The following is a 21,678-nucleotide window of genomic DNA, read 5'->3' on the forward strand; positions in this document are numbered from 1 at the left end:
AATCGGTCAAATGATATAATATGATACTATATAATATTATGTACAGTATACACGCGTTCAACTGCAGGTGCAGCAGTATAATGTGTTATGCACATTGTACAATAATAACAATGTGTGTAAAAAAATATTGCACAATAACGTAAGTTGCCAAATACATTTTTACACTGCAGGCAGCTTTTGACTAAATATATAAATACCTATATTATTATTGCGTAATCCCTTTTTAAAACAATTTAATTTCGTGTGTATTAATTTTGATAAAATTATGAACCCATATTATATTGTAATATTTCAGTCAGAACTGTAATGTATTTTATTATTGGAGCTCCAGGTGGATTCACTTTTATAATAATAATATGTGTACATCACACTCGACGATTTCCTGAATGAAAATCCTGGTATATAACGACTTTTATCGAGATCTGTTTAGCAAATCGAAACGCTGAAACGGTTCGTTTCAATACTTTAGTAGGTACCGACAATAAGTACACACATAAATAATAAATATATATTATACTACACTGATAGACTGTTAAGGTCCAATAATAGTGAATAAAGCAAAACTGCAAAATCAAATTAAGCGCCAAGATCAACTGAAAGTTTTAAAAATTTGAAATACCTAAACTATATTATAACTTTTTGTTTATATTTTCAGAAAAAATATAAAAGTTCGTATATTACTAGTACCTATTTTTTTTTTTTAAATTCATTTAAACTTAATTTAATTTAAATTATGTAGGTAATAAGAGAGTAGGTACCTAAATAACCAAAATAGAACGTCCGATTTGATATAAGGATGATTAATTGATTAACGTCGATCCCTAATACCCTCTTTCAGTTTATTTTTATTTACTGGCTGCACTGGTTGATCGATTTGGGATGTATTTTGAAACACGTTCTACGGTGGTGTCCTTTTATAGATTCGCCATCATTCACGCCTCCTATACAGACCTATTACGCCTATAATAAAACATTTTCCGAATTCTATTTTCTCTTTGGTTTCAAATCGAAAAAAAGATCAAAAATTCACCAAGAGAAATCAATTTTAAGTGTTGTGTTTTTTTTTTCATTCGTCTTTTCCGCGTTATTTTTTATGACCTCGGACTTGGGATATTATTATATATGTACGAACCATTAAAACGAGCATTTAATCACATATGTCATTACTTACCATTCATTATTATATAGTGTTAACTATATATATATATAAAAAGCGTAATTGAAGATAAAAATTATCAACGGCATATGTGTTTGGTGTCAGTGACCTAAAACCAACTATAAGTGTGCGCTTGAATTGTAGATTTCCGTAAACACGAAATCTTTACTATTTGTAATTAATATTTTTTCTAATGAATAGAGTGATAATAGAATAACTGGTTTTTAATGTTTTTATCATATGCGTCATATCATATTAGAATCATTACGTATTATATTTTAGAGTCGAAAAATTTGGAAAAAATACTGTTTTTATCTGAAATTAAGATATTAAGTTTTTATGTTAATATACAGAAAATAATTAATTTTAATTTCAACTTAACATTTACACGATATGATATTTATGAATAATATTATATAATATTATCTATCCTTTTCTTATCATAATGTTGACGTTACTACTATAGGTGTCCAAGTATAAATGTATAATATATTCATAATATATTAGTTATGTTATCTGATGAAGTACGATATATTTTTTAGTATTGATATCGTCTCATATATTGTTACCTTTATCAATATCATATCGCTAAATCGAACATCAATATCGTAATACCGTGAGTCAAAAAGAAATTTACTGTCAAAACATAATGTAACATATTGTAATAAAAAGTTTCTATCATTTTATATTATATAGGTTCCTACACAATAAAAAAAGGAATAAAAAAATGCATAAAAATAAAATAATAAAAATAATATGAATGATATTTGATCTACTTAGCTGCTTATATTTAAATCCTTAAATTTATTATCTGTCAAAATATAATTAAGTAGAAGATATAAATTGTAATGTATTTATATCGACGCTTCGGTATCAGAAAATGTTTTGTCTGTATTATAACTCGATAAGACTACTCGATGGAGTAGTCACCATATTCGCTTACCCGTAGCAACTCACGGCATTCGAATAATATTATAGGTGTTATTTGTTTCCCGGTTAGGATAAAAACAAATTATTTATAAGCATCTGTATACAAAATAATAATATGACGTATTCAGAAACATCATATTATTGTTATAACATGCCCAGTCGATGTGTCATACCTGATTATGACAAGTCATTGTTTTCTGCAATATAGGTACACATTGTCGTCTATATACCGGAGATAAGTGAAAATAGTCTCCTGCAGGTTCTACATACGCATTTAGGTATAACAATAATATTATCATGCACAGCGTATTCCAATGTATTTTAATGATAACTCGGGTGTACATATTATAATATCGTATGGGCACGTCGAGGAGCGGAAAAGCATTTTAAACATTCCGAAACCGTCTAAACAAAATGTGACTTACGGCCGACGACTTATACCTACCGATTGCCGACACGTCGAGCGCCAACGTTTTTCGACGCCTGTGATTTATTATATCCGCGATGATAATGCCAAAAAGTTCTCTAAAGTCGGGTATATGGTATATTATCGACGCAACGCGCTCATTACGCCAAACCGACCAATAACGATCATTATACCTAAGTCTGATATTCGTGGTGCAGTGGCACTATTATTTATTTTATTGTTATATTATTGTGATAACGTGATCGTATTGTGTCCGTCTATTGTATTGTTGTAAATATATAAGTACGACGTATAATTATTATTGTAACCATATAGCACTCAAACTCAAGAGTTCACGAGAACTTCATTCGAAATACCCGTGATTTTTTATTTATACCTACGTCATAATATTGTTATAACTAAAACACGCAATTATAGGACGTACCTACCTACATTTAAAAAAAAAATCTAAATTGATATTTACTCATAAATTGACCAGAAATCTTATTTTAGCTCGAGATTAATATTCATCAATCCAATGTCATCAAATAAAATATTTTATCAACATTTAGATTAAAATCTAAAATCTTTTGTTCATACAATTTAACATCACGTGAGTATGAAAAATGAAAAATTTGTGTTCTTAAATGTATTAAAAATACAATTGTAGTAGGTGCCTATGACACACTGGTAGATAATTAGATCGATTTCCTATATAATTAATTATAGTTACAATTTGTTTGTCAAGTTCAATATTAATATTATGACCACAAAGAATATATATTATAAAAGGTAATATTTTTAAAGCGAGACACTAGTTTTTCTTCTTAACTGTATTAAAAAAAAACATAACGTATTTTATATAGCTTACCAAAACTCAAAATAAAACAAATATTTAAGGTTTTATGTCAAAAAAATCTGAAATGAGCTCTGGTCTATACTACTTTATATTATAGTCCTAATTTATGTTAATATTTTCAAAGGGTAATTATTAATTTATTTTAAGTATTCATGAAGTTACGTAAGTTTTAAATTATAGGCTTCGGGTAGAACCGTAGAGGATAGTATATAAATAGTAGGCGGGTGTGAACATTCACGAGGACAAACACGGAAAGAGATGTAGGGGTACCCTATTCATAATAAATTGAATCGATGACGGGTATAGATATTGTATTTTATTATGTTTCGACCATATAATTACACATAGACATCGTAGTTCCAGGGAAGTAACAAGGTATATATTATGACGTATGTTTTGGTAATACTTTAGCTGAAAGATCAGAATTTAGAAGTATAAATACTTTTTTAAAAGTAAAGTACGAAAATAATTAAACATATTATAGTCGAAAGTTTAATGTTTAGTTCGGAAATCTGTTTAATGAAATGGCCTCAACAGGTTGTTGGAAATTAATTCCGTTACTGTTTTGTTATGGTTTTCTAAAAGCTATATACGAAACACTAAATACTCCCAAATAATAATAATAATGGTTGGTACTTCAGACATAATAATACATAATATTATTAGTATATTATGTGCTAATAGATAGGTAAATCACTTTTATTTTATTAGTTTTAATTATTTTACCATGGTATAATGTATTTTATACAACTTTTACAAGGTAACTTATTGAAGTAAACAATCATTATTTTGAAGTCTTAACATTTTTGAAAAAAATAATTTAAATATTGTTGTTATTGCAAAATAACCTTTTTAAAAAAAATTTTTTATCGTTTTTGTTTTTTCTTCTTTTATTTGAATGCGACAATATACCCTTTTAATTTTATAGTTCAAAACAGAATATTTCGGTACATATAAATTACATTTAGAAAGAGTGTTTATTAGTTGTGAGTATTTAAAGTTTAGATGAGTGGAATAGTAGTGGACCAACATTTTAGGCTTGTGGCATACTCATAGGAGTGTGCGTACCTCTGTTGTAGTGTTACTTTACTCCACTTATTTAAACTTTAAATACCGTACTTACTACTTATAATTTATTACCAATTAATTATTCCTTTAAAATTGCATTTATAAGTAGGAATTGAAGAACTTACTCCAAAATCGATAGCAAATAGGTAATAGATATGAAATATATTTTTTGAAAAAGTTGAAACTTCGAAATAATGAGTGTAAATACTTAAATTTATGTACTACTTATTCTACACATCACTACACGACCACTAAAATTGAACTCTGTATTTTACTTTTCCAGTATCCTTGTTGTTACCTATCTCTAGATGATTTTCCTTCACTAACAAAGTTTTATTTGCACACCAAGAAATTTTTACTAACCAAAGTTTAAATTCTAAACAATTATGCATAACAGACCTATTTTTGAATCATGTTTAATAATTTAAATGCTAAATATTTCTTATTATGTAAGTAATAGCGTGAATATATTTGTAAGTTACCGCAACTGCAACAACTAAAAATGCCTAAAAAAATAATTTCAATATAGGTATATGTTTATGAAATCATCAACATTATGTTTTTATTTAAGAGAAACATCGGCATCAGGGCCATTGGCTGACAATTGTTTATATATTATGATATAATATTACAATGCACAAGTAATTTATTGTGTTTACCGAATTCTGAATAGATAAACAACGAACTTATTGGTCAATTTTTCACGCATCAATCTTTCACGATCGGCTAGATTTCTGCAGTATATATTATTATTTACGTTTTTTAAGAGCTAACTGAGTATATTTTTTTTCACGAATATCTGTATTGACCGTATAATGTAATACATCATTTTATAGAGTTCCCATGTACTATCTAATACTATATACAGAGAATTATATATTATAATATCTTATTTTCTGTGGTTCAACGTGCAATCTTATATGATTATATGAAGTCGTTTGTGTGTGTGTGTATAGAATTGTATATGCGCTACGAACGAAACCTGAGATTCGAATCTTTTTTTAAATTTTATTTTATTTCAGAGATCATATTATTTTTTTTCCTTTGACGAGTCTTATACATATAACTATATAAGTGTCGTGCTCGTCGCGTCTGATGGGGTTTTCTCGAATTCGTTTCGTATTAAAAAGAAAAAGAAGAGTTACGCGGAGCAACACACAAATTAGATTTTCACGTCCATTTCTTCCCGACAAAAGAATTACAATATCGGCTGTATGTATATATACATTATGCATTATAGACTACAATACCGTCGAACACTCACGCACCGATGTACTTTAAAAAAGTATTCTTTGGCAGTTCGTCGCGATAGTCGTTCGTCGTGCCTTTTTCCTTTTTCGTTGAATTACAGCTGCAAATAAAAACTTTACTTTTATATGTAAGTACTCTAAAATTCTGTTTCATTAAGTACGACGAAAAAAGTCGCATTCTTTTATTTGATAGAACACTCTATAGTCTATTGTTTTGTTTTGCAATCCTCTATCTCTATCTCTCTCTCTCTCTCTCTCTCTCTCTACATATATATACATTTATATTTGAATTATAAAAATAAATATTATAAATAGCCAATAATCAGAATGACTTTTTTGATCATTTCGTACAATATTCAACGAAATAAAAATGGATAAATACTGTTTTGTATTACGATATATTATTATATAGACACGTAATGGTGTAATATTTTATGGATATAACAGTGTTCCGTGGTGTGTATACTGTATACATAAAACAATCGCCGAGACTAGTCGACCAGCCAGAAAAAAATTAATATATATTGTTATCGAATGCCGTCGAACGGCATGAAACAACAACACGCTGCAGATTTCATAATATTAGAAACCACGTGCCGCGTTATAGGCCGGTCGTGTCTGGGAGTGTATATAATATAATATAATATTATTATTATTATTGTATGTCGTGAGCGTTTTATATCAAGAGTCATTTTTTTTTTCATCTTACAGAAAATCAAAAACAAAATTTAATTTTACGCGCTTTTCAGTTTTCTCGTTATTAAACGCTATATAGGTGCTGCAGTTTAGAGTTATTTGTTTTTTACGATGTAGCGTTTTCACTGGATCGGTGTTAAGTTACAGAAACTATGATATTTTAAATATAACGTTAAACTGTAAAAACTTAAATTTCCAAATAAAAATTCACTTACTAAAATTCACTTACACCTATAGTGCTTTTCATTTCAACACTCTCAATATTATTATTCCCAACTCACTTCTCCTGACTCTTATTACAGTCTTATCTGCAGTGTGCTGGATAGTTGCCTAGTGTTTTATATAATAAAAATTATAATTATATAACGTAATTATACATGATACGCACAATGCATAATACCACAGGAAGCACTGATGTACGAATTGATGAACGATGTACCACAATTATATAAAAATTGTATATACATTTTGGTGTGACTCGTATTCTCCGGAGCACGAAATCAAAAATTAAGGGTCGCGCTGTTTTCAATTTAAAGCAGTAAGTAGGGTATAGGCGCAACAAATACTAAATTTTTTTTTCCACAAAAATATTATGTTTAATCGCACATTGAATAGTATAATATTATATAAAACATCAAAACTGACTGAGTATATTAGTACCTAGGTATATTATATGAATATTGTACGTTAAATAATTATTTTACAGTTCACACGATACAAAAACGAGTGCTATTGAGTGACACCGGTCGTGTGTACACGGTTGCTGTCGCATGTACACCTATGGCTATAATGAGTACCTACCTATATGAAATTATATTATTGTGGACACGTCGTATACAGCTGCAGTATATTATGCCGGAACAAAGCGTATTATTGATTTGTTATATTGTTATTATGTAGACGAATGACCCATAAAGGACGATAATATTATATTATATTATACTGATGCCTATGATATAATATATATTATTGCATATTCGGTATGGAGTACGCGACTGCAGGATTTTGGTACTGTGGCAGTATAATAATAGATAATATATATTATACATATTTTATATAATCGTACACATGTGTCTCGTATTTTACATTTACTGACATAATATTTGTGTTTGGAATAATGAGATGAAAAATTAATAAATAAAGAAATACAGAGATAAAGAATAAAAATATTATTTATCAATGAAGATTGCTCCGTGATTAAGTATTGAAATATTATATATATTATATTAATTGTCAAAATATAATAGCGATTGACCTAAATTTCAATAAAATAATTGGGTATATGTAATATGTATATTATGTTATACGGTTGCATTATATTTTAGTAAAATTGCACTGACTATAGGAAGTTAAAAAACGAATATAATTGAGAATGAACTAGAACTTTGAGTTATTCTGCTATAGTACCGATATTTATAAGGAGTTAGGTACCTAGATGTAGGCGATTTCAATGAAAACTGTTATTGAAAATATAGGCGAAGAAAAATTAAGTAAAAAAACAAGTACCTATACGAATTTTGCCAAAATGTTGATCTCCGTGTTAAGTAGAGATTTTTGTGTCTTACTTCATCACAGTTAACAAAATATGTCCTCAAAAACGTCTTGAAAATTATTAAACAAACGTCAAACATCCTATAGAACACAACTGAGGAAACTTTTAACAATATATCAGAATGTCATCTTTGAATTGTCAGTCGCCAGATCAATAATTAAAGCTGCATGCAAAAAGTGACATCCAGTTAGTTATACAAACACGTCAAGACGTCCAGACAAGTACGCGAATACGCAAATATCGATATACAGTAATATTGCAATGAGCCTCTAGTCTTCTATAATAACTATACGAAATAACTTTAATCTATAACGCCTATTGTATGTTATGTTGGTTTAAAATTATTTATGTACAAACAATAACCTAAATATTACTAAATGATAAAAAATAACTTTTCAGATAGACTGTGGTGAAAATATATAAAAACTATCAACACTATAAAACAGTGTTTCTCAACCTTTTTACTGTGGCGACTCCCTACATATATATATATTTTAATACTATTAATAATCAATACGAAAATTACTGTGCATTGTATTTGTATACAGAATAAAATATAATACTACATATAATTATACAACATATAATATTATAATTATGTTTAATCAACAAAATGTATACCAAATATTTACAGATACATATAATACACGCAATTTTAATTCGTACGCGACCCTAAATAATAAGTTGGTGACCCCCGGGTTGAGAAACACTGCTATATAAAATATAAACTACAATTCAAAATATGTAATAATTACACATAATAATATAATATCATTTTCATGGTAAAGATACGTATAGAAATCAGTCGTTGGAAATATGGTATTATTTGTATTTCGTATAGTAAGAAGCTAATACGTGGACAGTAGCTAATAACTTTTTTTCTTTAGCTAGGTATGCTAGGTATGCACGTGCCGTTTTACTTCGGTAGTAGCTATTGTGATGATACTATATTATTTTAATTTTAAAAAACTCAAAAATTGGCAACTTTTCACAAGAATTTACAATTTTTAACCATAATAAAAGGTGGATACTGCTCTGCTGTTAATTTGGTATCGCGTGGGTCACTGAAACGAATGTATTGAATTTGAATTCAAATTTCAAATTAATATATAAAACCATTGTCCCTGTATACGAAAAACGATTCTGAGCGAAGACTATAATGTCTAAAGACTAAGCTAAATGTTTTTAAGGGAAAAATGGATACGAGCATGCTTGGTGGAACGCCGTCACCGAGTATACATTATTTGTTTTATTATTATTGAAGGGTTTATTATTAGATGCAAAACCCGAGTGCGTGTCGTATTACACTCAGAATTTAGATTTTACACTAAGGATGGACCCATATCCCGATAACTTGAAGCACATATTAGCGAAAACTCTCTGTATTCTATATTAGACCGATAATCTGTGAATATGTGAAAATAAATTATGTCGCATATTATACTCATTGTTTATCTATTTGAATGTATGTAAAATATAATAATATAAATCAATCAACTATACCAACGCATGCGCACATGGCTTTTAATTCAGTTTGCGGTATTGATCAAGGTGGCGCCTGGGTGTTTTTTTCTAGGATGATCGGTGTGAGTAATAATATCATATTATGATTTGCAATGATGTTATAGTGTTGTTGTTGTCGGAAGAGTGTAAAGATGTGTTATAGTGTGCATCGGATATTGGTCACGCGGCTGTCTGTAATCTGGATAGAGGTATTTTTTTTTTGTTTGTCGAGGATTTCGTCCAGTTATCAAGGTTGAGTCACTCCGAGAGTTGAATGCGTATTATTTTTAGCTCACGCGTGATGCAGATACCTACAATCTATACCAAAGTCCTACTCGTATCATTTAATGTATTATATACCTACACACTTACGCATCATGTGAACTATATTATGATTGATAATATCGTGTTTGTAATGTACATTTATTATATAATATTATTATGGCTACGTGTTTGTCTCTCTCTGTCTTTGTGTATATTATCACTATTATTATTTCGATCGCTAAATAAAAAAACCTCAAGGACGGGTTGGCTCCAGACAGCACGCCGTGTACGACCCGTGCGAATAAACAATAATAGTAACATATTAATGTATTGTGCCGACGAACTCTCGCGAATATTTACCATCCGATATTACTGCACACACTCACGCACGTCCGTGATGCAACGACGACAGCGATGTACCTACATAGTGTCGTTTAACTGTTTTAAGTCTTCTCATCAAATCGCATACGTGTTATTATACACTTATATACCTAGTAGATAATAATGCGTATACAACTGTCGAAATATTATGTAATATTTTACTGTGTGTCCGCGAAAACTGGGTACACCGCTCTATGGCTCTGTTACCTATATTACTCAAACCCCTATACATATTATTTTAGAATTCCGTCTGCGGGAGACTGATGATCTAACGGTCTGGTTCCGTGTCCCGTAAACAGAACTCGAAAATATTATGTATAGGGTTACCGAGTGATATTTAGGTATACAGCGTACCCTGTTTTCGCGGACACGCGGTATGTACCACCTATACCTATTAGGTGTACCTACGAACAATTGAGGTTTAGAGTTGTATGTTTTATTTGTTGTTTCCTTTTAGTACCTACCTACCTATTACTACATGCCGCAATACCGACTGGTAACTTTACTATTATTATACACGCCCATTATATTATAGTACCCTATAGCAGTATACAAGACCTAGTACAGTTTCTTTCTTCGCGTTTCCATTGTCTCCCGATCACAGTTTTCCGCAATAATATATGTTTGTACAATATACGCGTAGGTGGTAAATATTATAATGTAGCCAGCTCATTGTTGTAACGACGTGGTATATTATTGTGTTCGCTCGCGTAACAATTTGATATTTATTCTGACGCGGTCGCCGCGTCTACGAAATATTTGTTAAATGTAACAAAATAAACAATATAATAATATATAGTACCGTATTTTACATTCTCCCTCTAAAACATTATAATATATTACACCGTACCAGTCAAAAGAAATCAACTTTTTTGAACACTTAACGTGTTCGCCCGTAGTGTGCAAACAGAGTACACGGAACCGTTCTTGTGTACTATTATGTTATTACTTATTATTGTTGTTGTAGTTCGCAGACAGATGAGATGCGTTTCGAATGCAAACAACAAATAGATAGTGAGCGCGCACTAGACGCCGCCCGTCGTATAATAGTTATTGCGAGCTCCTTAAATAGTAATAAATATATTCTCTCAAGTCTCGATGATAATAATATTGTGATAACCGAAACCTACCTCAGCACGACCATTGGACATGTTAAACACACGAGACAATTGTTTAAAAGAATAATCGAATAAAAGTTCTAACAAAAAAAAAAAAATATTAAGTATACTCAAGAATTTAAAAGACGAAGCGAGTTTACTTTAATATGAACTTATTATTTCATTATTATTTTTTTATTATTATTATTATTATTATTATTTAACCGTTGTTTAAAGTTGTTTTTACTTTTTTATTTTTATTTTATTTTTAAACTTTTTATTTATTAATTTCTTTTAACTGTTTATGTTATCATAGTATATTTACATATGGTAACAAACAGAATAATTTTTTTTATTATAATGCATTTTTTAAGATAATTATAAATTATAAAATACCTAAATTTAATTTGTAAGTAGGTAGTACAACACCAGAACTACCATCATAATAATTCTTACTAAATTGTACTTGTACATCAAACTTACGACAATCTAATGTTTTATTTTATTTTCTGGTAATATTACATATCACGCTATATATTATATTTAATTTTTGTTCCGGTCGATTGTAATGATTTGATATGATACGAAAACATTATAATATTTTGACGATAATATTATCACAATCGTCTCGCTTCGCCAAATCGTAGCTGCTCCCTCGGCACATCGCTCTCCTCTGACCGCGCTCTCGCTCTCCACTGCGGTCGCACTTATGTCCGACGTTATATTGGTATATTGTTCACAGTTGGAACGGTGATGGTACTGATGGTGGTGACGGTGGTCGTGCTGGGTACTGTCGGGCTGCTCACTTGCGTGCTGCATCACTACAATCAACAATACAACCCGCCCGTGCCCTGTCTGTCGGCAGCGCCCGGGCCGCCGCACCGCAGGCTTACCGCGCCGCCGCCACCGCTGACCAAGAAGAAAAAATCGACGACGACGACGACGACGACGACTACGGCGGCGGCGGCGGCTGTGACGGCGACGACGACGGCGGCTATCATCGCATCGCCTGCACCACCGCTCTCGGCCACGGACGGTGCCCGTCGTAGCGGCGGCAGCTGTTGTAATAGTAGCAGCACGTCCTCGCGAACCGCCGTAAGTGCACCCTATCATCCACCCCCGACCGGACCGCGTTCGGTAGTCGCTCGGTCGCCTAGTCAACTCGGCTTTTGTTGTTGTTGTTGTTGTTGTAGTAGTAGTAGGCGTCCTAGGCGGCGGGCGACAGCGCGTGGTGTCGGCGTCGGCGGCGTATATACCGTTTGCCGCCGCCGCCGCCGCACGGTCATTTATTCACCGCAGTCGTGTTGGCAACGTAGCGCGCCCGAGCGGTTGAATTCAAATGTATTGATTATGATAGGGTCATATGGCTAGAGCTCGTGTATTTAATAGTAGACCGCATGTATATAATATATAATATATTATACAGATCAAATATGTGTGTGTGTGTGTGTGTGTGTGTGTGTGTGTGTTTATATTTATATATAATAATATATATTACGTAAAAATGGTGTGTATGTGTGTGTGTTTGTGTGCGTGCGTGTGTGTGTGTGGCGAAGGGCCGCGCGCGACGTTTGCGGTGGTGCCAAGTTTAAAATGGGTCGTCCCAGATTCACACGCGTGCCGCCGCCGCGTTCTCCTATTGTGCGACTATGACGACGAACGCGTACGCTATAGACACCGACGCCTCCACCGCCTCCTCCTCCTCCTCCTCCTCCTCAGACTCCTTCGCCTCCGCGTCCTGCTCCCGTTGCACCACACTGTACACTAGACCACCGCCGCTCCCCACGAATGCTCCGCGTCAGTCCGGCGGTATAGGATATTATATGTTATATAATAATAATATAATATCGCGAGAGGAAAATCGTAATGTATCGGAGGAATGCGCTCGTCTCTCCGGTTTCCGGCTGCACTGAGACGTTATGGCTGTACGGAGGTGTATAGTCTGAGAATGCAACGACGGACTATAGCTTTCAATAGACGATGCGTTTTAATTCTTAGATACACAAAAGACATTGTTGTTATGATATTATATTATAAAAATATCTGTAATAGTCTGCACGGGTTATTACTATAATTTCACGAGTTGGTAACGTAGGTTATACCTACTCGAAAGGGGCCTAGGTGTACCGTCGTCAAATTAATAAAATGTGCGTCTAATATAACAGCTGTTATTTTATATTATAATATTTATTAATTATAAATTTATAATATATATAAAAAAAAAAATCGAAGAAAAACTTACATGAACTTGTTTGGACCGCTCAAGTTCGCCTCGACTATAGTTGCTTTGTACTCTTTTTCGATGATTTTTTATGCATACGACTTTGTTTAGAAGCCGTGTATTTAATATCTTTGTTGGTGTATAGTCTGAGATTGCAGCTACGGATAGCTTTCAATAGACGATACATTTTAAATCTTAGATATATAATAGGCATTGTTGTTATGATATTATATAATAAGTCTATTATAAAATATCTGTAATAATCTGCACGGCTATAATCTCACGAGTTCGTAACGTACTCGAAAGAGGCGGTATAGGTATACCTAGGAACCGTTGTTGAATTAATAAAATGTGCGTTTTATATAACAGCTATTATTTTATATAATATATTTATTACGATGAAATATAACAAAAAAAATCGAGGAAAAACGTACATGAACTTCGTTGGGACCGCCCGCCTTTGTCTCGACTATAGTATTGTTTTGTATTTTTTTCGACGGTTCTTATGCATGCGACTTTATTTAGAAACTATCGTAACAACTAACAACGTAGTATCGGTGAACTGAAATTCAACTACCAGTTAGAACAACGCTTGACCAACTTTGACCAGTCTTTCCTATACATAAATCGGGTATTTATTAATATCTCTGTAGGTGTATAGTCTGAGAATACAGCTACGGAATAGCTTTCAATAGACGATGTATTTTAAATCTTTGATAATATTATATAATAGGCGTTTGTTCGCACTGTTATGATATATTATATTATAATAAGTCTATTATTAATCTGTTATTACTAAAATTTCAAGAGTTCGTAACGTACTCGAAAGAGGCGGTTGGTATTATAGGTACCTAGGTATCGTTGTCAGATTAATGAAACGTGCGTTTGATATAACAGCTGTTGTTTATATAATATTTATTACGATAAAGTATAACAAAAAAGTCGAGGAAAAACTAACATGAACTTGTTTCAGTCGCCCAAGTTCGCCTCGACTAGTTGGTTTGTACTTCTTTCGATGTTTTTGATGTATGTTACTTTATTTAGAAACTATCGTATATACAACGTAGTATAGGTAAACTGAAATTCAACTACCTACCAGTTAGAACAACACTTGACCAACTTTGACCAGTCTTTCCTATACATAAATTGTGTATTTAATATCTTTAATATATATATATATATATATGTATTTATACACGTGTCAGTTATTTGTCTGTTATAAAAACGAGTTATCCGTACGTTTGTCCATAAAACGAGTTTTTTTTGACAATCGATAACTTTTTTTTTTTTTTATTTTAAATTTACACCTTTACACTCTCCGACAGACGACGCCTAATGGTTTGACAAAATGCACATCATGCACGTAAAGCATCAATTTTCTTTTTTCGTATATGTAATGTTAAAGGAAATGAAGATTTTTTACGAGCGTTTTAACGAATATATATCTGTGTGAATTATTTATTTATCTTAAATTTATATATATTTATAAATATGTGGACAAACCAATGTATAATTTATTGTAAAAATTCTTTTTTCGTTAGTTGTTGAAAAAAAACAGATTAAATACACCCGAAATGTTCATAATATTGTCAATTAATAATCAACGTATATAGTCGATACGATAAAGCGTTTTTAAATAAATAATACAATTCAATTAATTTTTATATATAATTAAATTATTCCTGTGTTTTTTTACCAATGATATCTTATAAAAGCCACAAAATGGTATTATTACTTGCGATAATTTCGTTGCATAAATCCATATAATGATACGAGGAAAATACATTTTAGTATTTTACGATTATGTATATTATATAACATTATATACCAATAAAGCTATATGATAATATATTATAATGTAGTAGGTACTTATGCATTATTTAGTGTTTAAGAATTAATATTTGCCATTTGAATGGTTTTATTATTTAGTTGAAAAACGAATTTCATCGTATTGCGATGTTTGAGACCGAAATTATATAAAAAGATTTTTAATACCGAATAATGAGTGTATTTACGTATGCTTTAAGGACTTGAAAAACGTACCTCGAATACGTATATAGCTATATATTATATTGTATACGACGTACTCCATTTTCGCCATCTTAAAACTTAAAAGCACTCGACGACTATTAACTTTGACCCAATTCAGTTTTAAGATTTATTGCATACAACCCAAGTGCGAAGAAAGAATCGAATACATTTATATATATTTTTTGGTAGTTGCTTTTTCTTCAAAACTAATGAAAGTGTCATCGCTGGGTGGTTTCATTCCTAAAAATTATATGACTCATGTTCTATTGTTTTCTTAACCCACACATAGTTTATTATGTCTACGATATAGATTGTATATTTTCTTTCGAAAAAAAATTGCTTTTCCTTCAAAATAATATTCTTCTCAGAATTTTAACCTGCCGTATAGGCATTGAACAACACGACTCCAGCTAATATAATATGCAGTAATTTAATTTTTATAATAACTGTTAACTAATACATAGTATATAATATACTAAGTATCGTGAAAAACTATCACTTTACTAAGATCGGTAAAATATATTTAAATAATATTACGTATAACATACAATATGTTCCACGGTTGCACGCATATAGTATAGGTACTTACTAAAAATGCATTCAGCTTTAATATTAAATTTTATATTATATAAAACGACCTAGTTGTGTAAAGTTTGTGTAACAAAGTTTTCAAAAGAAATAATTATAGACTCTTCGAGCTCGTTGCCACCTCACTAGGTCAGCGTGTAATTCGTATCGTATAGTTAAAAATGATTATAATAATATTTGTTGAAAACGGCCGTGGTTTCCGTTTCTAATAATAATATTATCACCTCGCGGTAAAAGAGCATAAGCTTAAGATCAAATAATCGGACGAGGCAACGGCAAAGCTGCAGTGACGTCGCTTTAATGCTATTATAACTTCTGTAATTATTTTAGCATTTAGAGAGGTTACAACGTTTTACTATCCGATTGATTTGCAAACGATAACGTGTAAGCGATAGTTTAATATTATGTGTTGGCATTTATGTCGATCGATTGATTTCGTACACGATGTCCAATAATTTTGATATGCACAAAAACCCATTGGAGGTATATAGAAAGTGAGTGAGTTGTGAAAGTGGTGTCGAAAAAGCTGCTTTTTTATGTTATCGCCTGCGTACATTATCATATTTAATACATTTTTCACGCCGCGGTATAACCGCCGCGACGGTAGCTGAAAAATAACGTTCAAAATAATTGGATGGACTCGTTATATAGTGTAGGTACCTATTCAAACATAATATATTATTATGTACATTATAATATAATACTATAATATATAGAATGAGTCTCTGTATAGGTATTCAAGAGTTCGCTGCTCCTCGTGCTTTAAAAAAAAAAAAAAAAGTGAGGGCCTAGTCGTAGTACGTACCCACATCGTTATGGTTTTTATATTTTAATTTAATCTGTTTACGCGGAGACCCGAACAAATAGCCTCTTTGACTCTTCGAAACAATGTGTGTTTCACGGCAAATGACAATCGCCCTGTATAGTGGCTCCTAATCGTTTTCGAGTCTGCCCCGGACGTTTTTCCGCGGTATACGGCTAGGAGGAACAGAGCACGACTACGATTATTCCGAGCTGGTTTAATCGTGCGTGCGCGCGCATGCTTTATACTCGTGTGCATGTAATAATAATATCATGTAACGTGTACAACAGACGTCGTACCCAAGTACTGCGCGCATGATATTCGTGATATTATTATTATTATTATTATTATTATCATAATATACGGGTACTACGGCGACTGCAGCGGACGATTCCGTTTTACACAGAAATTACTGAAATATGACGAATTTCGACTGACGGGGAGGGTGAACGAAAAAAAAAAAATAGGGAAGAGTGACAGAGGGATCGAAATAAGAGGGAAAAAAAGAGTAAAATAAACGGTCGTGTGAAAGGGAGATCATAGTATAGTAAATACACACGCACGCACACAAGTGCGCACAAACACACACAAACTCGCGCGTGCGTGTGTGCCCCCCTTTCATATTGTCTGCTGCTGCAGGGGCACTCCGCTCCCTCGGCGCGGGACGCGTCGCATCTCGCGGGGCCGCCGCCGAGTGAGTTTTCCCACCGCCGAAAGGGAAAGGACGATAATATATTTTTACGGTATACGCGTGTGCAGTAGTGTATATATGTATATACATTTTTTTTTTTTTTATCACGGAGGGACCTTTGAGTAACGGTTTTCACTCGGGCGTGTACGTTTCGCCGTCGCCGCCGGTGTGCACAATATAAAATATTTTATTATTATTATGATTATAATATATTATTATTATTATTGTGTTATTATGTACGCATACGCATAATGATATAATAATAGTAGTCGCACGCACGTCTCGGGGTAAAAAAAAAAAAAAAAAAGAGTGCGGTCTGAAATGGTTGTCGGTCGGCAGCGACGACGATCGTGTGGCATTTGTGACGAGCGTGTGACCGCCGGGTCTCGTCCGAAGTGAAAAACGACGACCCGTCCCGATAATGATAATATACGCGTGTTATCGAAACCGTCGCATATTATTAAAATTATAAGATTTATGAAATGTGATTTTTACTCATAAAATTTAACGCCTGGCGATCGCGGGTCGTCTCGCGGCGCAAAGTCAGAATCGCGGCGTTATTGTTTATATAAGTAAAAAATATGCATTCGACCGGTATGTCGAATATAGCAATCACATATTGCGCGTTTTTACAATATAATATTTTCGTATAGTATATACATATCATTGTAGTGCGTTTATATCGTGCGCTCGTTGTCAATATAATAATATAATATCAAAATAAATTTGTTTTTCCAACGTTAACACTGATCTACCGCGTTTTTCTGCTGCAGATGTTGACGATGCGGAGCAATAACGGTCTGTCCCGAGAACACGACCGGCAGGTCCGGTTGCACTCGGTCCGGACGGACCTGGAGTTGGACATGCCGCCGCGAATCCATTTGCCGGACGGCGAGGAGTACCCGTACGGCAGCATGGCCAAGTTGCATTTGCGGAATTCCGAACAAGTACGTGTAACATAATAACCGTCGTCAAATTGTCTTTAATGTTTTTGATATTGTGCTCGACAAAAAAAAAAATAAGCACTTCGCCGTTGACATGTAGGTACCTATACCAGCCAATCGCGAAAGATTTTATGAGAAAATATAAAAAACTACGACCCCGTTATATAAGCTCTCCGTCGCGTCCCAGACATGTAATTATATATTATGTTCTATACTCTGTCTTCTATATATTGTATTATATAAAGGACAATTTATATTCGCCAATCATAGCTCACCCCCGCTTTTCCCCTTAAAAATGAACGACTCGATCGAATGATGAATATTTTGGAATTTTCAAGTGCACTCGAGGACCATAATTATTTTCCATTATATAGATTTTTATCCAATCTCGGGAGTATTCTGTGGTTATGTGAACGTCTCTTTTTCAGTAAATTGTTAATCAAATTGTTTTTTGAACATTTTGATCTATCGAAAAAAAATGTTTAACAAGCAGTATCTGAGCTATTAAAATGTATGCCAAGGATAATATTATTGTCCTTGAAAATAGTTTTAGAAAACGTAAAAGAGATGTAATATTGGAAATTATAATATTTATAATCCTTGGGCAATTTTTACAAATTAAAAAATTTTTATGGATTACAATATTAATTAATAATAATTTTTAAAATTGGTTAAAATCATTATAACCCCTATATCATCCAAATCCATGACCAAAGACCGATTATTCTTAATATTCAAAGTTAAATAACTCAAAAACTACTTGTTTGGATTTCGATTGAGATTGAAAAAACATTCTCAAAATAGTCGTCTGATTAATAATTTGAGAAAAATCGGCGATTCATTCCCATTTGAAAAAAATAAGTTGGTATCGCCACAATACACTCCTTAAATGGCGTAACGAATCTAAGTAAAAAAATTATAGTACTATTGGTATTCTTGAAAGTTTTGAAAAATGATAAATTCATTATTAAAGAAAAATTAGGCGGAGGTGAGCATTCACGGCGAATAAAAAATTACCTTGTATACAGTATACATAGGTATGTGACTGAATTCCTGTAGATAGAGTGGCATAACAGAAAAATTAACACAAGCTCATAAAATTTTATTTATTTTCTTTGGACAACGAAAACGACACTATTTTTCTATTCCTCTTATGTGCGGGCATAAAAAACTTAAATAAATAAAAAAAAATGATTCCACTCCGCCTATTTCAACAACACTATCAACTATAAAAGCATCGACTTATCTGATGTGTGCGGCGGTACCCGTTTAATTAATAATAATAAATGTCGTTAATCGTCTTTGTCGGCGTATACAGTTATAAATACCACTGACGACGTTCGCTATAGGAGTGGCTCTCCTAATGAAAAGAATGAAAACGGAATATTGCGTTTAGGAGGTATCGTCGCCGTATGGTGGTCAGTATTGCGGTATGATGAATAATCTTAGAAATTAATAGTTCATATTTGCATTTTTTTACCCTTATTGATACCGAAACACCATCATGCAGTCAATATAACTAGTAGTAGGTACTTACGGTTTGTATAATATTATCTATCTATTTCCTATATTATAGTTGGCGTACATGAGATTTTTTTCAAGGTTAGGTCAGACTTCTAGTCAGTATATAATATATTATATAGTTACAAAGTTAATAAAAAATTAAATGGTAGAAAAACTGGACAAAGTTTCCTAATACAGTACCTATATATTATGTTTATTGTTTAATCAATATTACCCATACAGAAATAATTAGCGTAATTAGTGTATAACGTCACAATTAAATTGCTCACGGTGGGTTGTTGATTGTTATTCAATTAGCCGGTCTACAACACGTCTAATCGCGTAGGGGTGGTGAAGGATTTTAGTCTACCACCACCGTCAACCCTACAATGTACTGCATGCACAATACCTATACGCGTACCTATATATAGTGTAAATACAGCGAAACTTTCATTTGAAAACATTTTCTCTGTCTAACGAAATATTTTCTAGAACGTAAAATTGAGATTTAATGCGAACATTTTTTTGTATTGTATTACGTCTATTGCTGTCGTCTAGTATCGAACAATAATTAATGTGGTGTTTCCCGCAGGAACGAGAGATCTACCAAAAGTGCATCAGGGGACCTCCAAACCGGACGATATGGACGTCGACTGCGGAGTGTCGGAAACTGTCGCAGCCTCACAGGTCCAGTTCCGCGGCAGGTCTCACGTCCCTCTCCACGTCCTTGTCCGAAGTGGACTCGGTCACGAGATGTAATAGCGTCTCCTCGAGGTATGTGTACGTATATACATATTAATAAACCAATTATATACTTAATATAATGTAATATACATGTCAGGGATGGAAAATCCGTGGCGCGCGTGCCCAACATGGTACTCGAAAAAATTTCGAGGGTTCCTTATATGTGTGATGATCGGTTATGTTATTTTTTCTATTAAATCTCTCGATAACTACATTTAAATTAAAATTGTTTTCTTCTTTGTTGTACAATTTTTTTCATAATGGCACGTAGAAAAAAATCAAAAAAAAAAAAATCATCTTCTTTTTTGGCACGCAATGTTAGAAAAATGTTCCATCCCTGATATAATATGTCATGTTATTAATATTGTAAGATAAGTTATATGAGATTGTTAGAGTAATTTACGATTCCGCATAACCCGGGTTTTTCTATTATAATCCAACAACACACATATATTATGTCGACCGCCGTATACCAGTTTGTCCTTATACTAGGAAAACCATATGAATGTCCAGGATATGCGGAAAATTCGTCTGTTGTTTTATAAGTGTTTCGATACCGTCGAAATGTCATGACATAATAGTATACTGTATAGTTGCCAGCCGTTGACGTTATAACATCATCCATCGAACGCGTCAACCCTTTTATATAACGCCCCTGCAGAACGCGTAGGTAGTTATTAGTTATATACTCGGACGTTAGATTTCCACAATAATCTTTTCCACTCCGAATGTATAGTTATATCCGAACGATTTTTACTTTCTTTGACGCGCGGTCGTTTCTTTCGGGCTACTTAAACACAACGATAGAACAAAATATGTGTGCCGGTACCATATATAGCTTACAAAATCGTAATGAGTATATCATATTATTTTATAAACTGCCCATATAGGTAGACTGCACGGACCGAAAAAGTATGTGAGCGTCTTATGTGCGTTTAACAGAATATCACCTTGTAGGTATATAATATTATAATCCGGCTCCAGTGGTATAA

The 21,678-nt window shown here is 32.7% G+C and overlaps 1 protein-coding gene across 4 annotated transcripts in view; it reads left to right on the forward strand.

Moving 5' to 3' along the window:
• The window catches only part of LOC100569770, a 64,033-nt gene that overhangs the window by 39,607 nt on the left and 2,748 nt on the right, over positions 1-21,678 (forward strand). For 2 of the 4 annotated variants that reach the window (XM_008182116.3, XM_008182117.3), the window contains exons 3-5: positions 11,905-12,257; positions 18,269-18,442; positions 20,535-20,722. In XM_008182116.3, the coding sequence (XP_008180338.1) occupies positions 11,905-12,257; positions 18,269-18,442; positions 20,535-20,722 (715 nt within the window). The remainder of the gene's footprint in view (positions 1-11,904; positions 12,258-18,268; positions 18,443-20,534; positions 20,723-21,678) is intronic. The other 2 variants (XM_003240241.4, XM_003240240.4) reach the window with 1 other exon arrangement.

The sequence above is a fragment of the Acyrthosiphon pisum genome, chromosome A3 (assembly GCF_005508785.2).
Source record: "Acyrthosiphon pisum isolate AL4f chromosome A3, pea_aphid_22Mar2018_4r6ur, whole genome shotgun sequence".
NCBI lineage: Eukaryota > Metazoa > Arthropoda > Insecta > Hemiptera > Aphididae > Acyrthosiphon > Acyrthosiphon pisum.